General features: G+C 35.8%; 1 protein-coding gene across 3 annotated transcripts; it reads right to left on the bottom strand.

The window, feature by feature from the left end:
- Positions 1 to 1,010: 1,010 nt before the first annotated feature.
- On the bottom strand, positions 1,011 to 19,515 carry rnpc3 (RNA-binding region (RNP1, RRM) containing 3). 3 transcript variants are annotated; one of them, XM_055182758.2, is made up of 16 exons: positions 19,366 to 19,515; positions 17,587 to 17,745; positions 17,439 to 17,486; positions 17,242 to 17,351; positions 15,720 to 15,806; positions 13,535 to 13,646; positions 12,821 to 12,889; positions 12,382 to 12,515; positions 12,172 to 12,297; positions 11,871 to 12,022; positions 6,466 to 6,633; positions 6,054 to 6,148; positions 3,390 to 3,448; positions 3,103 to 3,235; positions 2,550 to 2,644; positions 1,011 to 1,327 (listed from the first exon to the last, which is right to left on the bottom strand). In XM_055182758.2, the coding sequence occupies exons 2-15, from the start codon at positions 17,737 to 17,739 to the stop codon at positions 2,576 to 2,578; spliced, it is 1,515 nt and encodes a 504-aa protein (XP_055038733.2). In that variant the 5' UTR covers positions 17,740 to 17,745; positions 19,366 to 19,515; the 3' UTR covers positions 1,011 to 1,327; positions 2,550 to 2,575. The 3 variants fall into 3 exon arrangements, with proteins under 3 accessions (XP_055038733.2, XP_055038735.2, XP_055038732.2); XM_055182757.2 differs by lacking the exon at positions 1,011 to 1,327 and adding an exon at positions 2,139 to 2,416; XM_055182760.2 differs by lacking the exons at positions 1,011 to 1,327; positions 19,366 to 19,515 and adding an exon at positions 2,137 to 2,416 and having other exon boundaries at positions 17,587 to 17,770.
- Between the last annotated feature and the right edge of the window lie 5,006 nt (positions 19,516 to 24,521).

Raw genomic sequence — 24,521 nt, 5'->3', positions numbered from 1 at the left:
AAAATGTATTTCAAAAAGCGATTTAAAAAGAGAAATAAAGAACTGGATTTATAAATTAAACTACAAATACAGGTTTAACTTGCATTTAAAAGGGCATTTCCGTTTAACATTTCTGTTTTCATTTCCCGATGATTCTCCTTATACTTTTCGTTATTCGATTTGCTTTTCGTTTTAGCCTCTCTATTTAGCTTTCCCGTGACTCTTTAGGTCCTTGCAAATGTTCTATTGAGAAATGCAAATTAGCTATGGCCAGGTGGATGTAACAAGCTCACTGATTGGCTCTGATTGTACGTCATGCGCAGATTTATAGATCTCGGATGAAGACCCAAAGAGTCACGGAAAAGCTAAATAGAGAGGCTAAAATGAAACCTGTATTTGTAGTTCAATTTATAAGTCCAGTTCTTTATTTCTCTTTTTAAAATCACTTTTTGAAATACATTTTTGAAATTCCATTATTTAATTAAAAATTTGTAAATGCAATTTAAAATGACAAACTTATTGAGTGTTTTATGTTGTTTTTGTAAATTGTTATATTACTTTGAACTATTTATTAATGGATTCATATTTCATTTCTACATTATTTTTATAATCTCATTTTTTATTGCATAATAAAATGTTACATAATGATTTTTTTTGTAACTTTGTCTATTTATTTATAGATTGATTAATGAATTTTTAAACAAATGTATTAATTGCTATTTTTATTGTCCAGGTAGTTATTAAATATTGAAGTTCATTATTACATTTTGCATGACTCTTGTAGTCCTCCATACTTAAAAGTATGTAGGCTATTATTAAATATTATTACACAATCTAAAGCAAATTTCACAATTTCAAAACGTCCTATTTCAAATCACCAACTAGTCAAGGGAATAATCTGATGGCCAGCAAACAAATAACAGCTAATCTTTGAGGCATTGGCGGTGGTGTATTATTTTGTTTGTTTATGTTCTCTGCTGTATAGACAGCACCATCTGTTGCCTGTGCCACTGGAAGACGACTCAACAGACTGATAGTTATTTCTGAATTTATTCTCCTTCACATCAAAGACAAATCCAACAATACTGGTACCATTACTATTAAATAACAGGACCGACCTTTTTTTATCCAGCGCACACAAACAACCCACATTAATACAATGATATTAAAAATAAAATAAGTATTTACATAGGCAATATTGTTGTGAGGTCTCAAAACTGTCTGGCAGTTTCAATAAAGGTTAGAGACCAAAGAAACAAGCATATTGTATTTATATTTTATTGCAAAAATATAAAAAAAGAAAAAATTTGGCCCAACAGGAATCAACAGCAGCATTCCGCAATACAATCTGTGAGGGAAAAAGAAAATATTAATAATAAATTTCATGTGTAAATTAATATTATTTTATGTTAAAAAAACAGTAGTGAGCAAGAATACATCGGCATTTAGAAGAAATATATATGTAGTTATTGCTATCTGTATTAAAGGGACACTCCACTTTTTTTGAATATAGGCTAATTTTCCAGCTCCCCCAGAGTTAAACACCTGGAATTTTATATTTTTTGAATCCATTCAGCCGATCTCCGGGTCCGGCACCACCCCCCTCAGCATAGCCTAGCACAATCCACCGAACCCGACCAGACCACCAGCATCCCGCCAAAAAACAACCAAAGAGTTATTTAAAATTTATTTAAAACTTGACTCCTCCGCAGCCACACCGTGCACCAAGACCAACAGAAAATCCAAAGTTGTGATTCTCTAGGCAGATATGATTAGGAACTATACTCTCACTCTGGCGCAACAATCAAGGACCCCGCCGCCGCAACATGGCCGCAGGAGGTGCAATGACACCACGCAGCAGCCAAAAACAGTCCCCTTAGTAACTTTCAATGTCAGGGGACTATTTTCGGGCACTGCGCAACATCACTACGCATTCGGCAGCCATGCCACAGCAGCAAAGTCCCTGACCACTACGCCAGAATGAGAGCAGTTTCCAGCCATATCTGCCCAGAAAATCGCAACTTTAAATTTTCCGTCGGTCGTAGCACACGATAAAGCCACAGAAGAGTCAAGTTTCAAACAGGAAAAACATCGAAACTCTTAGGTTATCTTTTTAGCGCGATGCCAATGGTCCAATCAGACTCAATGGACCGTGCCAAGCCATGCCAAAAAGTGGTAGCGCCAGACCCTGAGATCGGCTGAATGGACTCCAAAACGGTAAAAATCAAATGTTTAACTCTAGGGGAGCTGGAAAATGAGTATATTTTCAAAAAAAAGGGGAGTGTCACTTTAAAGATAACATTTTCCTATACCCTTTTATCCATGCGTATAATTTAAACTTGCGCACAACATCTGCAAAGGATATTTTAAAGGATATGATGTAAAGTTGGACTTCCTGTAGACTCATGACTGAGGTACTATGATGCAACATCGATATCTTAAACAAACAGAAATCTTGGGTTAAGTTTAGGATAAAATAACCAAGACTTCCACGTTTTCAACATGTTGTCAAAGCCTTTTACTCACCCTACTTAAAGATACAGATACAGTTTAAAAAAACACATAAGCACCTGAATGTGTCCTCTTTCCCACCAGTTTAGGATTTTTTTCCTCCTTTTGTTGGATTGGCAGATTCCGGTTTAGGCTTTGCAGATCGGGCAAATTGCTGGAGGTTGTATTAAGGTGGTAACAAGCAATTTGATTCGACAGGTGATTTAACAAATACTAGGTCTAACAAAACCTTAAACATATAAATATCATATACAACATTTATAGTGTTTTGATTTGTAGTTATTTGTGGCCCTGTCTGTGAAATCAAGTCTCAAGTCTTTGGAGCATCAACGTTTGATTTCAATATTTGACATGACCTTAGTCAATGTTAAATAAAATAATATTAGGTTATATCTATATATTTTTACAAAATGTTCTTTACATTTTTATGATTGATGCAAAAATGATGATCTTTTGTAAAAAAATTCACTCAAAGGGTCAGTTTCCAGGACAGGGTTTAGATTTGCCTGCCACAACTTTCTATTCTATTAACAGCCTAAATTTTACATACAGTATATACATGCAGTCTACCTGTGAGGTAATGCTAAAAATAACCACCCAAATAAAGGATACCACTACTAAAGGTTTGTCATGGAGAACATATCCATTGGTTTCCTTCAAGGCTTTCTCTGCACTCTTCTCGTTTGGCAGGCCGACGAAAGCCTGGCCTTTCATCCGCCCCTCTCTCATCAACACAATATCGAACCTGGCGGGACCAAACACACACATCAGCACGTGTTCATGAAGAACTCTTTCATTCATTGTTCCCAAGATACATGGGAGTAGTGTTTGCTTTTTATTGGCTTTGATTTTGATCAGCCCTAGAGGTGTAGACGAGGGCCTTAGGCCGAGATGCTTACATGTTTCTCTGCTCCTCTGAGGAGATGTCGATATACCGTCCGTAGATGAACTTCAGATCCTGTGGAAAGGATTGAGAGTTATGTAGATGATGCGTGTAAAGAACCTTCCAACTATTATAGTCAACACAGTAATACAATTAGGGATGCACCAATATATTGGTCTTAATTCAGTGTCTCATTATCCGTCATCGGATAAATGTTTAAAACAGCCGATGATAAAGGCAGATTATATGCTGGCAATAAAAACGCATCAGAGCTCATGCTGTGTGAATATTTTGAATTCAGTCACAATGACAACAGAGTTGCAGTTTGTACGCTCTGCACTGCTATGATGAAATATCGTATTTTCCGGACTATAAGTCGCACTTTTTTCATAGTTTGGCGGGTCCTGGAACTTATATTCAGGTGCGACTTATACGTAAAAATTATTTCATATTAACCAAGAGAAATCATTACCGTCTACAGCCGCGAGAGTCCGCTCTATACTTCTCCTGTATTTATGTTATTCAATGAATTCAGTGAATTCACTTTGGGACCTTTTTGAACTTGATTTGCCTTGTCGTGTTAATTTAGCCAATTCAGCCAGTCTGAAATCGATTCTGAATCGCAAGGCTACTATTCTTTGTTTCAAGCACAGCTTGTGCGTGTACTACGGCATTTGGTCAGTAGGAAGTCGTTTATAACGTGCATTTAAAAAAGCAACACTCATTAAACAAAATCATTCAAAATATTCTTTATAATCATGAAAATACCTGAAACAATTTGAAGAACAGCGATATAGACATATATAGACATTTCCTGGAATAGCGTTCGTAATACTACTACTTCTGTGGCACAAAGGAATTTGCTGCATGAGAGCGCCCCCTGGCTTTGGGATGTGCCGGGACTTCAACCGTAATTCATTAAAATTCATTCATTGAGAAAACGTGCATCATTACATCCCTAATGTACAGACACCTATTCAGCCTGCTGTTCTGTGCTATTGTTTAGTTGAATGACTTGCCTTTCGAGAATAAATGTCTGTTCTTCGGCTTGGATTTTGTGAAATCATTTTCTAAATAAACGCGACGTATAGTCCATTGCGACTTAAATATGTTTTTTTCCTCTTCAAAATGCATTTTTGACTGATGCGACTTATACTCGGGAAAATACGGTAATAATTTAAAACAAGAAATAGTAAGAACATATTTCTTCATCTATCTGTATTGGTAGATGTCATTCTAAGTAATCTGTATCAGCACAATATTGTATTGGTGCATCCCTAAATACAATGGTTAGATATTCTAATGAATTTACGGCAGTACATCATACATTGCACATTTTGAATATACTGTAAAAAACTAATTAAACTGCTTCTTTATGGCTTTTTTGACATTGAATGTTGTTTCAGGACCAACAATGGATGCGGATCCAAGTTCTACTTAACTAAATTATGCTGCCCATTTCTCAAAGGCCTAACCAAATAAAAAAACATAAACTTCTAAAATCGTCATCATCAGCAGTCAACAACAGTAGCTGTGTTTACATTAAAGATTTGCGCATAACTTTAGCGTTATTTTCTAAATGTAGACCAAAAAACGATTGCGAAATAATGACTTTCCATTAACCGATGTCATGCGACTAAAAAAGTAATTTTGTTCTCTTACAATAAGTCATTCCAAAAACCATGGCATATTTAAAGACTGTTACACAAGTAAGTATGGTGGCACAAAATAAAATGTGGCGATTTTCTAAGCGGATAAAAATGAGAACTATATTGTATGAAGGAATAGCACTTAGTTTGCAGGACTTCGACCTCGGGTGCAGTAATATTGACGGAAGTTTGAGCGAGAAGGGGTGTAGTCAGGAGTGATGATGTTACTGCGTGCCGAGGTCAAAATATAGGGAAAACATGGAAGTGTTTGGTGGCTTCTTAATTCATCCCTGTTTGGATCCTAAGGAATGAATGGGGCTAGGCTAAATGCTAACACATTCACAACGCACTATACAAAGATTAAGTGCATGCATTGAAAAAAGATCGGTATGTATTAATTTGTCTAAACTGAGGTAACATAAGTAAAATATTGATAAACGGTGGTGTTTTCCTTTAAATAATGATTACGACACTTTTATGCACTTTTACAACCTGTAAATGTGAAAAAAACTGTTTCCATTGCCGTTTTGCAGTATATTCCTAGTTTGAAGTGCCTGAAAAATCACCTAACTCAAGTGTAAAAACTTTTTTGCGATATATGGGAGTTAATGCGAAATTGCTGTGTTGCCATTGGCTGCATTGTCAATTTACTAATTCAATTATTTCTACTGTTTTTTTTTTCTCTTGGATCTGACAGGACATGTATACGTATTAATGTTTTACGTAAGTGTTGTTATTTGTTTTTATTTGTAGTTTTTATGTGTACTAATGTGTATGACCTGCCAAGGGACTGCGGATGAAAATTAGCCTTTGGCTAAATTTTGTACAATGCATGAAATGGAAACATTTAAGTTAAAATTGTACATGGTCCCCTTTCAAATAAATTTTTTAAAAATGCGAATTTTCAGAAAATTAGACACTCTGTTCTCTAGATATCAGTATCAAAACAGCCATTACAAACCCATATCGGTCTAGCACAACTATAATCTATTTAATAATGTTTTATTTGTCTATATAAACCAGGCACTTACTTTTTCTTCTACTTGCTTTGCAATATTTTTCACGTAAAGTCTGCTGGTTGGTTCTCCGGGTTCGTACTTCTTAAACACAGACAATTTTTTTATCTCTGTAAAAACAATAAACACAAATTAATATATAAAAGTATATAAACCACATACTTTCAAATAATAAATACAGAAAACCAAATAAGATAAGTAACATATGTCAGTGAATGACTGCGTTAACTAAATATTTATGTAACCACAGAAAAATGTCTAAAAAGCATATGACGTCTGTCTGGTGCACTTCAAATCAAATATTAATTTCCTCTAAAGATCCGAACGCTCAAAGGCAGATCTTTTAGCAGAGCTAATCTATTCTGTTTGATCTGTACATCTACAAAGAAGAGCATGTGAACGTGTGCACGACTGAAGAATCTTTCACCATCTCGAGAGAGTCTGCCTCTCTCTAGCTCTCTCCTGGAGATGAACTCGGATGGTATGTCTTCATCTTCATCCATATCTTCCTCTTGTCTGGGGACCTGAGCGCTTGGGTAGATCTTTCCGAACCCTTCTGTAGCTTCCTGGACGGGAGACTCCGTCTTAGCCGTGTCTGAAAATAAGTCGCGTAAACATGATTAGAACGGGATTCGAACTGTCACTTCATTTCAATCCATCTCAAATAGGATTGCTGTGTTGCCTGTCGCACATTACAACAATGAAAAGTGAAGCAGATGTGTGCACAAATCAAAACGAGAAGCCTTGACTATTAAAAAAAAACTAAATTATTTTGCAAATGAAAACGTAAATCGATTACAATTCCAATCGCAATCCTTATTAAAGTGCATGCAAAATGAAATACCAGATACAGAGAAAACCAGGCGAGTGTATTAATCTCTTAGGTTTACACCAGCGTGTTTGCGTAGGGTCATGCTCCACGGGGCATCCTTTCAGGTTCTTTCATCGCACAGTTGGAGATGTCACCTGCCGCTTGGCAGTAAGCCGTAAGCAAACGCGTACGAGGAATTACGGGAGGCAGCGAGGCTACACAAATCCTCTGGAAACTTGTCTGACAGATCTAGTTCTCAATGTGTACTAGAGCAGGAAGTCATTTCAGATAAGTTCCGCTCAAAGAAGTGCATTTCATTTGATGTCACGTCATTTAAACGTATTGTTTATTATTTGAAAGCAAGCATACTGAAACAAACTACCCGCCTTAAGCCTGTTGTTTCGAAAAGCTGTTTGTTTCTGACTCTGAAAGCTTTTTCATAACCGCTTTTTTGTAGACATTTATGAACAACAAACAGAAAAGATAAGGTAAACAAAAGGTGGGTGATTTTTAATTTGAGCCAATAAAGGGCAACACCTTCAGTGAGTCATGTGCATCTGTTTTGTTTTATAATGTATGCATTTTATATTTGCGCATGTCAGATGCTTTTATCCAAAGGGACTTACAGTACATTCAAGCTATACATTTATATCATCAATTAAGCTACATGAACACAGTTTTATAGTGCAGACACTAAGGGCACGTTTAAAAAAGTTTTACATTGTCAAAGTGATCCCTTTATACACAATCCATAAAAAAAGACTAATCTGTGTATTATGCGTGCCAGACCAGTAGATGGCGATGTTACTTTGTACAGAAACACTGCATGCCTGTTCGCATACACATTCTTTTACAAAGCAATAAATACAAACTAGGGGTGTAACGGTTCTTGGTAAAGAATCGTATCGTCCCGTTATCCTCCCACGGTTTGGGACGCACCGTGTTTGATTCAACCACGCATCTCCAATATAGTTTTGTGAAAAAAACAACGCATAAAACCGCTAATGTGTGGTTTTGAATAAGGTCTGCGTGTTTTTACGTGAGAGAACCTGTCCAATCAAATCTGTTGCCAACCTCACAGTTCCTCCTCACGTGTTGAGGTGTGTGTGTTGCAGACCATTAAGCGTGGCAAGCAAAGGAGAAAAGCCGCTAATAGAGGCCACGCCAGCTTCATTCAAGTCTACTGCAGCAGCGATGCTCAAGAAAATGTGGACAAAACTGTAAAATTCGCGAATGCCGTATGCTCAAGGCAATTCATCTAATATGACGAGTCCCTTATTGTGCCGTCATCACCAGGGTGTTGTTGATAGCACGCGATCGCAGGTGACACATTGCCTTCTGTGTTTAAATGTTAACAAACTGATCTTCTTGCGAAAAAACTTGAATATAGTGGCATAGAATTTAAAAAGTAATCCAGTGCAAGCTATTTTATGTAAATTTTTAAGTGCACAGTAAAGTTGGTACATGCAGTATAATAATACAAGTGCTCGTAAGTGAAAATTTTGATTTTGGAAGAGGTTAAAAATGGCTTAGGTTTTAATTTTTGTAAAGAAGCGTGTTGTGATCAAAGTGTAACGAAACCGTGATATGCACCGAACCGTAAGCAATTTGAACCATTACACCCCTAATACAAACAATCATGATGGCGAAGGCATCATGCAATTTTATTTACAGTGGAGCAAAAAATATTTAGTCAGCCGCCAATTGTGCAAGTTCTCCCACTTAAAAAGATGAGAGAGTCATTTTCATTATAGTTACACTTCAACTATGAGAGACAAAATGAGAAAAAAATCCAGAAAATCACAATGTCTGATTTTTAACTAATTTATTTGTAAATTATGGTGAATCATTGTATAGACAGTAGGGCTGTCAATAGATTAAAAAAATTAATCTAGATTAATCGCATGATTTCATGAGTTAACTCGCGATTAATCGCAAATTAATCGCACATTTTTATCCGTTCTAAATTTACCCCAATTTAATACTTTTCAGGTTTTTAATACTCTAATCATATATACATATCTATATGCTTTATGCAAATGTATGTTAACAACAGCCTGTTTACATTTTTAACAGAACCATCAAGCCATTGTTTTGTATATGAATTTTCCTTTCAGAATAATTTTCTTTCTCCATTTTTGTTTGATGCTGCATCATTTGTGACATGTGCTGGCAAATTGAGTCGGAATTAGCAAATCTTCCAAAAAATAGTTGAAGAGTTTCGTTGCAAAACGAGATAAATCCATTTTTTAACATTTTTGTCAAAACATGTTTATTATTATGTTATCATGTTATTTATTTTTTTATGGTGCTACTTAGCTGTATTTTTTAAGTTATGAATGTTTAAATCAAAACAAACCAACTGCAGTTGAATTGAAATTAATTGGAATGCACAACCAAAAAACAAGATTTCTGAACAATTAAAAAAATGGTGGTTATCTCATTTTGCAACGAAACTCTTCAGTTGTTAATATTTTGACATTCTCTATTAAAACATAGAACAATGCATGATTTGGTGGAATATAACAAAATATGACAGAACTACACCTGTTTGAAATTGAAAGAGTCAGCAAAGTTAAATTACCAGAAAAATTACCACATCTATACATAAAAATTTCCACATCAATACCTTAAAATCACTGGTAAAACTATAAGATTTAGCACACACAAAGCAAAAACATCATCAATATATGTTTAACTTTTTTTCTTTTGTTTGATTGACATTGTGACAGACTGCTTAAAATCGAAGTCATGGGTCTTCAACCGGGGGTCCGCGGCCCCCGACGGAACTGCAGGGGGTCCGCCAAATGATGTTTAACCGCAAGCTATTTTTTGCTAAAAACGTAAAATATATGTACAAAAAAACGTTACATGTCCCCTTTAAGTTGTGCACGTGCGTGGCCGCGAAGGAGCGCATTCATTTTACAAGCGGACCAAAATAAAATATCTGAAGATTAATGTACACTCAGGAAGCAGCAGTAGCGACAGAAAACGCATCATAAAACAGGTAAATCTTATAGGCATGTTTGTCTTTCTTTCAGAAAGTTATTTTAGGATCAGTGTGTGACATTGTCTCATCTAAGTTATATTTCTGAACTTGGACGGCTGTTTCACGCGGTTCAGATTTAAAGCGCTAACTCAACAGGCAAATGACGCCAGACCGCGTCTGCATTATAAACTTTGACAAAACTATCGCTCGCATTTAAAAATGTATGAAACGCGCACAGTGATGGTGCCCCAAAGAGATGCGCGCGGACTCAATGCATGTTTTCTCCTGAGTCTGATATGAAGCTATGCAGAAAATAAACCTGCGTTACTCAAACTTGTGACGAGAAAGGCAACAAACCTCTGAATTATAAAGTAGCACAACCTTTATCCCCACCAGAATAGAGAGTCTCTTTGTGCCATTCACCATGATCAGTCATCTTTATAAACTGAAAGTCCAGGTTCAGGTAAATTCACAGTAAAATAAAAATCTATTACACTGCAAATACCTTAAAATAATATTATATTATTTTTTATTATATTCATATTATATTATTATTATTATTAATATTATTATTATTATATTCATATAAAAACTAAATCTACATTAACAAAAAAATTAAGCATGTACAACAAGAGCATAATAGTGCCAATGTACTGTCTTAATATAGTATGGCTGTGTGACAATATGGTTTGTTTCTATTTATAAAACAGTTCCAGTCCTTGATTCTGATTGGTCAATAGTTGTACTTTACTCCACTTTGCGTTGTAAAGGCAGCCTCTCGTACCTCACTGATTACTTAAATATATCAGTTTTACACATTTAGTATCAGGGGGTCCCTGCTCCATGCCTCTCTCATCTAAGGGGTTTATTTTTATTTTTTAATTTTTACCCAACAGTTAACCAAACATTTGACATAACAGATTATAGATCATACCTGCGTGAATTCTTATCAAAACAGATATTTGTAAAACTTTAATTTTGTGTAGATGTCTATATATCCGGGTCGCGCACTTGCGCGTCTGTGTGCACGCGCTTCAGATGTCAGTCAGTCAGCATGAGGAGATCGCTTTTGAGTCTTGTCGCTCTTAATAACTCTTTAACAATAATCAGGTACCGAACTTTATCTCTCTTAATGACTCTTTTAACATCAAGCAAGTCCTGCAGTCTATTTTTAAGTCATGCATAAAAGCGAAACCAAAATGAATTGAGACGCATCTTTGTAGATTAAGCATTAGGAGGACGGTAACGTTACACCTCAGACGTATAAATAAAGATCATTTCAGATGTCCAACGAGCATTTGGAGCATTGGATTTGCTAGACGATTTGGTTAATGGTCTTATTTCTATGAAAACCTTTGAATCATTTGGACAGGATCCCATTTGTTTGCGTCTCTGTTATTTCAACTATGGGCGGGACCAAGCAGGGTCAAACAGAAATTGCGCGTTGCGTTAATCGCCGTTAATAAAATTAGCGGCGTTAAAATGAATTTGCGTTAACGCGTTATTAACGCGCTAATTTTGACAGCCCTAATAGACAGATAAGTAAATTGTGTGAAAAATACTGCTTTTTTACACACAAAACATGAACACGTTATATTGCGAACCGTAAACACAATCAAAGCTTTGAAAACACAGGAAAAACAGGACCTTTAAAATCCCCCAAACCCCATTTTTGTGTAAACAAACAAAAACATGTCCTGTATTTCAACGTTTTCGAAAACTTTGTCATATAAAAGGCCACTACGTTCCTTTATTCTCTGCTTCCCAAATAAACTCAAACTTCAAGGGTTATCTTGAAGCAAAAAAGGGTCTTAGCCCCTTACGGCGAGGCATCTTGGCCTGATGACAGCCCAATACATTAAATCTTCTCTCCAGCAGAGTCACTATTCTCAGGGCTAATCGCCGTGTTAATTGAGCAGGTCCGCTCAAAATGGATGGGTGAACTCAGGGGCACGTTCAGTGATTGGGTGGATAGATAAATGGATGATAGGATAGAAGGAGTGGCAGGGCAACAAAAAACACGCAGCCTTACCTTCTGCATCTGTGAAATGCGGCTCCTGATCCTGTTCGGGCCCCTCGAGGATGGAGGACCCCTCCGCTGATATATGAAACTCAATCTTTTTCTGTCCTAGTGATTGAGGTTGTTCGAACACGTCTTCTGGCTGCAAGACTGGGCCTGAGGCGCTAATAGATACAACATTGTCTTCAACATCAGCAATATCTCAAAAGTGCATATTTCAAACGTTTTATTTGTATTGCTTTCTCAGGTAAATAAACGTAGTCTATGAAATAAAGTGCAGTTTAGTTTAACAGAATTAATGCTTTCGGTTTACCCATGAATATCAGGTTTGGGAACAAACAGGAGATCCTTAAGTCTAGGTTTCTTCCTCTTAGAAGAAGCCTTTGCTCGCAGCTGTCTTTTGCATGGCTGGTTAACAAGACCCATCAGTCTGATCATCCTTTGAGAAACAAAAGTAAAAAAAAATTAGAAGCTAAATGTTTGAGTAATCAAAGAAAAATAACAAAAAAAAATTTTTTGCTACCTTTCTTTGTCTTCATCATCTCCGCTCTCATACTCAGATTCGTCACTACCCGACGCCCCCTCCTCTGGAAGCGGGGGGTTCTCTGGAGGGTAGGGTGGGGGCATGGGCGGCAAAGGACCTGGGGGCAACTCAAACTGAAAAGGCACAAATGAGTGGGTTATTCTTTCTCAGCGGACCCAGCGCTACCCTGAACAAGCCTCCAGTTCATCAATATCAACAGAGCGCTTTTATCGATGAGGCTCTGTAAAAAGCAAAGCATTACGGCTGAGGTCGACCTTTAATTCAGATGTGATTCACGTTGTGCATTCATCTATTAAAACGTAGCTTTTTTTAGTATCGCTGAATCTTCCATCTCAGTTGTTGGTTGTATTGAATTTGACGTCCCTGTGAAAATCTAAATGACTCAATTTCAATTAAAAAACGTATATAAGAAGCTTACCATTGGAGGAGGAGCAGTCACTGGACCAAATGGTGAAGGGAGGTTCATTTTATTCATCAGGTGAAGAACCTGTGGTGAAATATGTGTTTATAATGTGAAGAAAAGAAGGTATGTCTGTGTGTTGTTTCTACACAGCTGGTACTGCGAATTTCTTAGCCACAAACATTAATTGTGACCCTGTCTCCATATGTAACCCAGATTGCAGCATAGGATTATATTTAGGTTCACTGATGGCTCCAAAACTGAGCTGTGAGCTGATTTAATAGTACGGTGGTAAAAAAAAACAGCCTTTGTTAGAAATCTACTGCCACCAAAAGACTTTTCAGGGTATGACACCCTTCTCATCCTCTCAATAGCTTGAGGGATGATGTTAAATACATCACTCATCCCTCCCACATGAACACGATATTAATACCATCAGAATAATATTGTGGCTTGATGGTTTAAAGACTGGACTTGATTCAAAAATCACATTAGTGAGAGCAAATCTTTTAATTTATTTTTTTCGTTTTTCCAAAATGTATTTCTGGAATCTGAGATTACCTAAAAACAAACACTGAATGCATTATAATGTTAGCAAAAAAGAGATAGAAGGAGGGAGAGAGATACAGATTCATAAGAGGTAACCACACTGACATGCTTGTTTACACATTCAAAACATGAAGCGATAAATAAAATAGCAAAAAAAAAAAGATATTTGTAGCCTCTGCTCACTTGAACGTAGAACTTGGGCACACTGAGAAGCGTGTGTGCAATGTTTGTCAAAATCCCACTTGAAGGAGGAGGGTAAAAATATTTCAGCGTCGGATTTCTTTGAAATTTCAACCTGTGGGAGAACCAGAAAAAAACAAGCACTTGTAAAAATTGCAGTTGTAACCCTCGGATTGGAGACGAATAAAGGAAGAAACATTTCCAGACATGCTACGCGTGACGAAATGCATCAAAATAATAGTGAAATATAAATTTGTCAGCGAGGGACAATGGTGACACCTGGTTTCAGAAAGATGGAGCAGAGCAGCTACCCAAAATAAGCAATGTTATAAATATTTATTTTAGCATTCCTTTATATTTTATTATTTATATATATATATATATATATATATATATATATATATATATATATATATATATATATATATATATATATATATAATTATTATTATATTTTTTAGCTTTCTTTTATATTAATAATATAATATATATATATATATATATAATATATAATTAATAATATAATATATATATTATATTTTATTAATATAAAAGAATGCTAAAAATATATAATAATAATTATAATTATAATTAACACTTTGTTAAACTTAATTTAAAGGAATATTCCATTTTCTTAAAAGAAAAATCCAGATAATTTACTCACCACCATGTCATCCAAAATGTTGATGTCATTCTTTGTTCAGTCGAGAAGAAATTATGTTTTTTGTGGAAAACATTGCAGGATTTTTCTCATTTTAATGGACTTTAATAGACACCAACAATTAATACTTAACTCAACACTTAACAGTTTTTTTCAACGGAGTTTCAAAGGACTATAAACGATCCCAAACGAGGCATGAGGGTCTTATCTAGCGAAACGATTGTCATTTTTGACAAGAAAAAAAAATGCTCTTTTAAACCACAACTTTTCGTCTAGGTCCGGTCCAGCGCGACCTAACGTAAATCTGTAGTGACGTAGGGAGGTCACGTGTTACATATATAAAATGCACATTTGCGGAGCATTGTAAACAATAAACTGCCACAAAGACATTAATTAGTATCAGTTGACATACAACAACGTAGGAACGGTCCTCTTTCTCAACACATGTAAACACTGGGGCGGAGTTTCGCGTTCGTCCTCTGTGACCTCTTGACGTCATGAGGTATTGCGTCGGGTCACGCTAGAGCATCACGACCGAATCTAGACAAGAAGTTGTGCTTTAAAAGTGTATATTTCTTATTTTTACTGTCAAAAATGACAATCGTTTTGCTAGATAAGACCCTTATGCCTCGTTTGGGATTGTTTATAGTCCTTTGAAACTCTGTTAAAAAAACTGTTAAGTGTTGAGTTAAGTATTAATTGTTGGTGTCTATTAAAGTCCATTAAAATTAGAAAAATCCTGCAATGTTTTCCTCAAAAAACATAATTTCTTCTCAACTGAACAAAGAAAGACATCAACATTTTGGATGACATGATGGTGAGTAAATTATCTGGATTTTTCTTTAAAGTAAATGGAATACTCCTTTAACTAGCAGACTAAAAATATGTCGATAAACGGTGAAATTTACCAAAATATATCATAAAAATGCAACTTTTTTTATAAACTTGTTTACACTTATATCCACCTTTACAATGAATCACATTAACATTTAACATATTAAACTCAAGCACATACCATGCACTTTTCTGCAAGTACTGTCATCCATCTGTACCTTATATCGAGTGTCACATTTTAGAAAAACACGCCCCCGGTCTGAGCACGAGGCGCTTTGAGCCGAATTAAATAGATAAAAATCTGTCACGGCTCTGCTTGTTAAGTGAAGGTGAGGTGCGGGCTCCTCGTGCAAAATTATATCTTAGCCCACGGTCTCTTTATCAAAGGCCACCTGCTGCCACCACATGGCAAGAACAGACGGCCTGTCAGGGCAGAACAGACACTTGGAGACATGGTTCTGTAATTGGAGATGAGAAGGATGGTGACAGCCACTCTCCAACTTTCTTTCTCCTACTTTTTTATTGATGTGGGCACATCCTACAGGGTTACCACCAGGGCCTGAACTACTGACACAGGGTGCTGGATGTCAACAGATAGCTTTAGCCTGTCTTAAATCTCCAGTGACATCATAAACACGGTGGCAATGTGAGCGATGACAGAGACGCACAAAGAAGGTGCACGGGCACACCCACCCCAGACTTGGAGCAATGCTGTTGTCCACCAGAGGCACGTTGTGTTGCTGTTTTTCCTTTCCCTTTTCTGCTCGGGTATCAGCTCCACTGAAACATAAAATAAAAATGATGTGACTTATTATACATAAAGGTACTTATTCAAATAGACAACTGTACACTTTTTAAGTATAATTTTAGTACACTAAAGTATCCTTTATTTTCACCATCATGTTTTTGACTGAATCTGAGTCAAGGGTAAAACAATAAAATTTGACCATGGCTGCGTCCGAAACCTCCTACTTCCATACTATATAGTAGCCGAAAGCAGTCACAGTATGCATTTTCGGACGCAGCCCTTGTCTGTGATATCCAGGCTAAAGTCTTTGACATGGACTTACTCATTCAATATTCAGGGTTCCCACACCTTAGTTAACTTTAAATTCAAGGACTTTCCAGGTGCAAATCCCCCTCAAATTCAAGGACTAAATGTGGTGATACATTTCAATTGAGAGCAAGATTACATCGTGTTACCTTTTAAGATACATTGTTACGGTTTCCTTTTGAGGGAACTCGCGCTGCGTCACTGCAGTCACACTTTGGGGACGCCTCCAAGGGTAAGTGCGTCTGAATGTGTATATCAAATTCAAGCAATGGTGAGGCTTAACGACAAAGACAGGGTGCCGCTGGAGCCATGAAGTATATCGCTGTCTGAAATATTGCCAAAGACGGCGTTACAGGGACGCAGGAAGTATGGCAAGGGAGACGCAGCGTCTCGTTCCCTTCTCAGGGAACAACAGTTACATATGTAACCCGAGACATTTTCACGTGCCAAACACAACTATGCAAAAAGGCTTTTGGGTATGAATCAACATTCGCATACAGAAGATATAAGCATTTAAAGTGAGCAGTTTGTGCTTAAAAAGTCTAGACTTTGTATGATATTATTCACTACACAGGGAATAATATGGATTTTTTTTCCAGAAAACTTCTTGCATAAAATAGATTCAAGCACTTTTAATGACCTGTATCTATGTATGTATATTTTCAAAACCTGTCCAGGGCCTTGAGTTTTCCCTCCCAGATTTACAAACTTTCAAGGATTTTAAGGACCCGTGGGAATGCTGAATATTAAAAATGTCAAGTTTATATTTTAACAGAATATTCTTATGTATGATGGTGTTATGCACAAAATGGTATACATCACAAAAAATGACTTTAGCTGGGTTTTCACAGACTGGGACACAAATCTATAAATAAAGGCATCTGAAATATAGTAAAGCATTGTAAAATTGTCTTCATGATAGTTTAGGTGACCTAAATAAATCAAGTTAGTTGTAGTATAAATCATTTATGGGCTATTATAGCCCACAAAGCTAATGAAACAATATCACTACATTAAAATTAACAGACATCCTAACAGAACTGAGGCTAGGCAGTTTAGCCAATCAGAGCCAAGATCAGACAGCTTATACTGGAAGGAGAAAGTGTGGAGTCTGCTACAGGAATAGCTGAAAGTCTATTATCATTGATTTTTGCTATCTACCTGTCAGTAACAGGTGGGTCTTTTAATACAGTGACATTGTCCTGATCCTTTGCAAACTCAACGACAAGCGTGTGACCGAGGATTTTCAGCTGATGAAGTCTGTTCAGTGCCTGCATGGGAAAAGAAAGACCATGTGTCAAAATCAGCTCCTTAACACAATACTGCTTTGAAAAAATGCACAGATATTTTTGTTTTACCTTTGACGCTGAAGCTTCGCTGCTAAAACTTGCGAATGCCGTATGTTTCTGCAAGGAATGACATAATTTGATGCCTTTATTCAGAGAACGGTGCATAATTTACCCACAGTAGTTTACAACTTTTTTACACGCAGATCTCATGACTTACTAGGGGTCCTTTGTCTGACTGCACTCTGACGGAGGAGGCACCAAAATACTTCAGGAGATCCTCCTTCTCATCTCTGTTAAGTTCTTTGGGTAGATGTCGTATGATGAGCGTTTTGCTTTTCTTCGTTTCAACCTCTGACTCGATCTCAGCCATGATTATCTGTACAAATTTAAACAGTCAGGTCCATCAGTAGCTCTCTGCTTTCATGCTGTATGTGGATGAATGTAAACATGGTTTAAGGTGACCACAGCACACAGGAACATCAGTTTTCATTGTAGTTCAATAGGCTAAAATTAATAAAGGCTTGCTGTGTTATAAAGTAAAAGTCACAGAGAGTAAGGATCTTCAATTCTAATTTAATGTCCACAACTTTTCTGTTTGTTGTAATAGTTTTTTATAAGTTATTAAGTTTTTAATATCAATAATTTTTATAGTATAGTTAGTTATGCATGTTTATTATATTAAATCCAGTATGAAAATGATCAATCTGAAAGTTTTTATTTAAACTACAACAATACATTAACATTAAACTACATTATGTGTTCAACATTTTTGGGGATGTTTCATAGCCATAAAAATTATATAATTTCAAATGATTTTATTATTTTATTGGCTGAATTCCATATACATAAACATCAATTACCAGGTAGGAAACAATGCTTTTTGTGTATTAAAAAAATTAATAATAAACTATGATAAATTAATCTTATCCTCTTAAAACCAGAAAGCTTGTCAGACTTCAATTTCTTATGTAATATTGTTTATTGACCCATGCAAAGTTAGCAGCCAAAACATTTTATTTATTAAGTAGAAGAATATAAAACAGAGCATAACATTATACAGTTTTATACAAAACAAAGTATGGTGTTAATTGGACATCGGGCATTTGAAAATAACCTCATAGTGCTTTAAACATGTTAATGACTTTTTGGTTTTTTAGCAGCCAAAACAAACAAATTGCTTTTGTGGACTAAACGCAACTTCCGGTAGACTTCCAGATAGAAAACAACGGAGCCTTTTTACAGCAATAGTTTATTTCTCATAACAAGTTAAATAAATGTCAAGCAAATTATATTCGTTAATATATTATATCTAACACGTATCAACTAGTACACTGAGCTAACGTTACTGTGCAAGTTAAAATTAATGTAACGTTATACACTGTTAGCTACAGGTCCTTGAATTCCTGCCTGGTTGCCAAACCTCTCCGCGCAGTTGTGAGCCATTCAACAACAATAATGAAAAACATCTATAATGTGATATCACAACTATATACAGACTGTATAATACAGTGCGTTGGTTAAGCATAGTCAACGCGTTTTCCTTTATTTTTATGATATCATACCCGGTCATTTTACTTTTCATAGTTACTAGCGCCTCTGGCGGAACTGAGTCTAGACGTCTAACGTACTTAGGGGAAGGAAATTGTGGTAACACAATGACAACCGCTAACGCGCTACAAACCATAAAGCCTGTCCTTATCAAAGACTACAGTGATATTTAAGTTTGTAAAAGTCGCAATGCACTTGTATGTTCAAGTGTGTGAATATAAGCAATGTAATTACACATAAAGTTTTGGAAGCCACTGCTTTTGTTTCGAAGCTAACCCGCTAACTCAATAACATCAACATCTTACTGCAACGCGTGAACAGGATAATCACTCATAATTCAAATAAAACAGGAGTACGTAAACATATGGTACACATAAACTCCTAACAAACTTTTTAACAATAAATGAATTAAGTGTTATAAAATAATAAAGATATCGGACGCACATACCTGATTCAAAATCACCCACTTCCAGTGTTCAGCGTTTGTGGGTGTGTCTAGCGCTGATTCCTGATTGGTCGTTGTGAGCTACTCACCTCCTGGTTGGCGCGCTGCCCGTGTCATTCACAAACAGTCCAATCCAACGCTCCGTAACACAGAATTTACAATGGCCAGAAGATGGCGCTGCAAGTTATAAAATAAACCTGTTTCTGCTTCTCTCAGATTAAACAGCATGTAATTACAGGGCAATGTGAAGGCGTTTGTTTATACAAGTACACTTTTGAGGAAAAAGTACTTAAAAAAATGCAGCTGCTGAGATATTTTTGAGCATCTATCTGAAATGACTCATCTGTTCATGTACTGTAAATATTTATACTAAATAAAGATTTGTTCACATAAATCATGATTATATAGAAGATTTCCTACAATACATCCTACTAAGGGCTCTTGATTTTCCAGTGATTTCTCTGTTCTCTGCAATGCCCACACTGTATGGAGTTCATACATGTGTGGCACCTGGCATACAACCAAGACAAACCTTGGCCTTCCCTTCCTGATTCCTGCTCACAGTGGACCTCTCTGTGTGCCATTTCTCCTATTTTCTTACCTCTCAGATTAAAAAAAAAAATTGCATATTTAATTACCTAAAAAAAAAGAGTGGATCCAATGGTAAGTTGCCTAAAATATTTCCATTTCCATTGGATGGCATAGCAGGCCTAGTAGCCAGGTGTTGTGCCTTCATACACATCACTAATAAGTTTTACATGATTCTAATGTGGGTACAAATTACTTCCAGTTAATTTTAGTCTATTGGTTTATCACGAACATTTTTTAACTACTTGCAACTTTACTGCAACAAAATTTAGTGCATGATAGCATTTGCAGTTAAGCATGCAGTGGGAACAGTTGGGGTGGCCCTGATTTATTGTTTAAACTTGGGGATCATCCTCACTATTGTCAGACAGTCTCCAAATTCCACTGCAAATGAAGTCTTTTCGTTGTTGACAATGCATTCCTTACACAGAGACACTTACAATGCCCCTTTTGAGTTTGGCTGGCTCTGAAATTTCACAGGTGCGGAGAGGAGCGGAAGGTATCCAATCCCTGAGCGAACAGTCAGAACCTGGAAAGATCAGTAAAGGGGGCGGCCTCTGTCCACCCTGTCAGCTGGCCTGACCAGTGACAGAAACATGTCAGAAAAACCCTGTGCCCCATCAGCATTGCCTTGTGAAGCATAAATCAGCATGTAAACATCCCTACACATATTTTAGCAGTAGATAATGTTTTGCATAAAAGACAGCATTTGAAGTGTGATGTACGAATCTTAATTTGTCTTTGAAGCAAACTAAAATAGAGTAAGAAAAAAGATAAATTGTTTATTAGTCTAAATACCATGCCTTTAAAGTGAGTTAAATGTTTGTGTATTTGAGCATCCAGGGTTGAGCTTTACAAACAGATTCTCGAAAATGTCCCTTGAAGGACAGAGAAAGCTGTTTGCCTGTAACAAACATTCATTTGGGTAAGGGATGGTGAGAGATGAGTGTGACAGGGTCTGTCTGTGGCAAATATGCTTTCTGGACCAACACAAATGGATGCGCCACATTCCTTTCGCTGTAATTTGGATGACAGCTCCAAGCGAAGCTATCAGTCCTTGCTGAATCCCAAAATATTTACAGCAGGAGTCCTATGTCTTAAAGGAAGTAAATAAACAAAAATGCAATTAACTGTTTATTCTGTTTGGGAATGTGTGAAACAAGTTGAATATAATAATTGTCTCCCATTATTCCCAACATCCTATTTCATTTGGAAAATGCATCAGCAGAGGAAAGAAACTTGGGTTTGCAGGCAATTTCATGGGGTTTATCATTTTTACTTGGTTTCTTATTAAAGGCACTTTAAGCAATATATATATATATATATATATATATATATATATATATATATATATATATATATATATATATATATATTTTTTTTTTTTTTTTTTTTTTTTTTTAAAGGAATACACCACAGTTTTTCAATATTTTACTATGTTGTTACCTCAACTTAGATTAATTAATGTATACCTATCTTTTATCAATGCGTGCACTTTTAATCTTTGTACAGCGCTTCTTTAATATGTTAGCATTTAGCCTAGCCCCATTCATTCCTATGGCTCCACACAAAAGTTTTATTTTGTGCCACTATACTTACTCGTGTAACTACTCATGTAACATTCTTTAAATAGGGAAAGTTTTTGGTGTCCTCTATAAATTCATCCCTGTTTTGATCCTAAGGAATGAATGGGGCTAGGCTAAATGCTAACACATTCACGAAACGCTGTACAAAGATTAAAAGAGCACGCATTGAGAAAAGATAGGTATGTATTAATTCATCTAAGTTGAGGTAAAAACATAGTAAAAATAGTTTTCCTTTAAGCACACAAACTGCACTTTTGTTACATGACAAACACTAAAATAATTTTAGGGAGGGAATAGCACAAAGATCTATGTATGAAATTTGGTACTGCAACAGTACTGAATTAGATAAAATACCTACTGCTTTATGATTCAAACAGTATATGAAGAGTTTGGTTCCAAAACGCAATAAATCCATTTTGACAAATTTCGGTAAAAACGTGTTTTCTATACCAAGAAAGTGACAAGATGAAAACCACTATTTTCTGTTACAAACTTTCACATAGCATCTTTAGGTTATAAAAACATAAAAAATTCAAATCCATAACTTGATTTTCAAAGATTTATTATAAAAACTAATTCTTTTTTCCACAAAATGCAATAAATCCATGACAGTTTTTTATTTCAAAATGCTATAAATCTATTAAATCAATGTATAAATGTGCATTCATCTTTACCATTTTATATTTATTTAGTTGACTAGTGGTATACAATGATTAAAAAATAAACATTAATGGCATTAACCAAAACACTTACTTTGTAAGAACACAATGTTTTAGCATGAGAAGCTTGATGCTCTCTGGAGAACAAGCAACCGAGTGCCTCTCGCGGAAATTATTAGCTGTTGATGGCTTACGTTTCTTTCCCGTCACAGAAAACCATCACAGGTTTGGCAATGCTATTAAAGTATTATTTTGTTTTGTTTGTTGATCACGAAGTACAAAGTAGATGAGGAAAACTAGGACTCCGTGTACTCAGCGCGCCGCCATGTTTGTTTACATTGCGTGAATGGTCCGCTGTAATATCAGAAATGGATTTATTGCGTTCTGTAAAAAAGCAGCAGTGGCGTTTGTCGCATTTTGGGAAAAAAGGGAGAAAAGATGACAGAATATCACGGCGGGTATTGGATTTTGCGTAAAATTAATTATTTACTTTTAACTACTGACCTGATATAATACTGATTTTGGCAGTAACTCATTTTTTCAAAAATGGCGTTTATCGCGTTTTGGAACCAAACTCTTCATATTCAGCTATGTGTGGGAGCAGTATGAATACATTTCGGACATAGCGCCATGCTTTCGTGACCTGTATGTTCTTTGACTTATGACATAATCACACAACCACCACCATAATTTACTTATGTGTTGTTTAACAAGTACAATTGAAGCACAAGGAATACAGCCGTTGGTCACTTTTGATTTTAATCACCTTTTTGAAGTAGACATCCGAGTTTTTTTCACCTACTGGTTTTCAAATACTACAAATTCAGACATGCTACAATCTTAAAAGTGCTGGGTTGGTTTAACCCAGGGTTGGGTCACTATTGGACAGAACACACTGCTGGTTTAAAAAGACCCAACTGTTGGATTGTTTTAACCCTACTAATTGTTGAATAACAACAACCTAGCAGTTGGGTCATTTTAAAGGGGCACTCCACTTTTTTCTTTAAATATATTGTATCCATTTTCCATTCTCTCATAGAGTTTAACATTTGGTTATTTTTGAGCGATGTTACTGGTCTAATCAGATTCAATGGATTATGCTAAGCTATGCTAAAAGTGGTACCACCAGACCCAGAGATGGATCCCAAAATGGATTCCAAAACGGTAAAAAAATCCAATGTTTAACTCTAGGGGAGCTGAAAAATAAGCAGATTTTCAAAAAAAAATGTGGAGTGTTCCTTTAACCCAGCGGTGTAGTGACCCAATCCTGGGTTAAACCAATTGTGTATACCGAGTGTATATGCCTCAAATACAGATTTTTGCCAACTACACGCAAGTAAACAGTCAAGGAGTCATACACTTTTTGATAAGGTGACCAGATTTTTTAAATGAAAACCGGGGACATTTCCTAGTTAAATGGTCAAAATATCATTAAAATCTAATTTGTTGTTATCTATGAATTAAAAAATGGGGACAAAACTTTTTTTTTTTAAGTTTTCTTCTTTTTATTGTTGTGGGTTCACTGCAAAAATTACTGACTTCTAACTTAATAGTATTTTTGTCTTGTTTTCAGTACAAATACCTAAATATTCTCAAATCAAGATACATTTTCTTGATAAGCAAAATTCCCTAAGAAAAATCTATCATTAAGACAAAAAATTAAATTGAAGTGAATTTGGGCTTAAAACATGCAAAAAATATTTTTCTTGGATTTTTTCTTGAATTAAGTAGTGGCAGATATATATATATATATTTTGCTTGTTTTAAGCACAAATTTGATATTTTTTGTCTTAAAACGAGACTTATTTTCTTAGGTCATTGTGCCCATCAAGAAAATGCATCTTGACTTAAGAATTTTTTGATATTTGTACTGAAAACAAGAGAAAAATACTAAGAAAGTAATTTTTTGCAGTGTTTCTAATTCAATTAATTGAACAATTTCTGTAGCCTAAATCCTATTTTTTTCCCTTTTTATACAAGAGACATACCTCATCAAAAATTACTTCTAAGGTACTACTACAGTTCACTTCATTGGTTTATTACTTTAATTTAACATGAGTAGTTAGTACCTTAACCCCCGATAACTTTAATTGTTTACATATCTTATGATAACTTGATTGATGATCTCTCTCTCATTGCATGTGTCTCGTAGTAAATTCTTCATCGCTAAATCAGTGGCGTGCACAAGTTATCAGTAGCTCGCGGCCCCCTCTGCTGGTTAAAATAATCATTGCATGATTGCTCCGGTCTGGTACTACAAACGCTACATGTTAATCGGGTTTTCAGTGTATTTGCTGGTTGTTTTGGACGTGCTGAAACGGGGACA

This window comes from Misgurnus anguillicaudatus, chromosome 25 (genome assembly GCF_027580225.2).
Source record: "Misgurnus anguillicaudatus chromosome 25, ASM2758022v2, whole genome shotgun sequence".
NCBI classification, from domain to species: Eukaryota; Metazoa; Chordata; class Actinopteri; order Cypriniformes; family Cobitidae; genus Misgurnus; species Misgurnus anguillicaudatus.
This window is presented reverse-complemented; position numbering and strand designations above follow the sequence as displayed.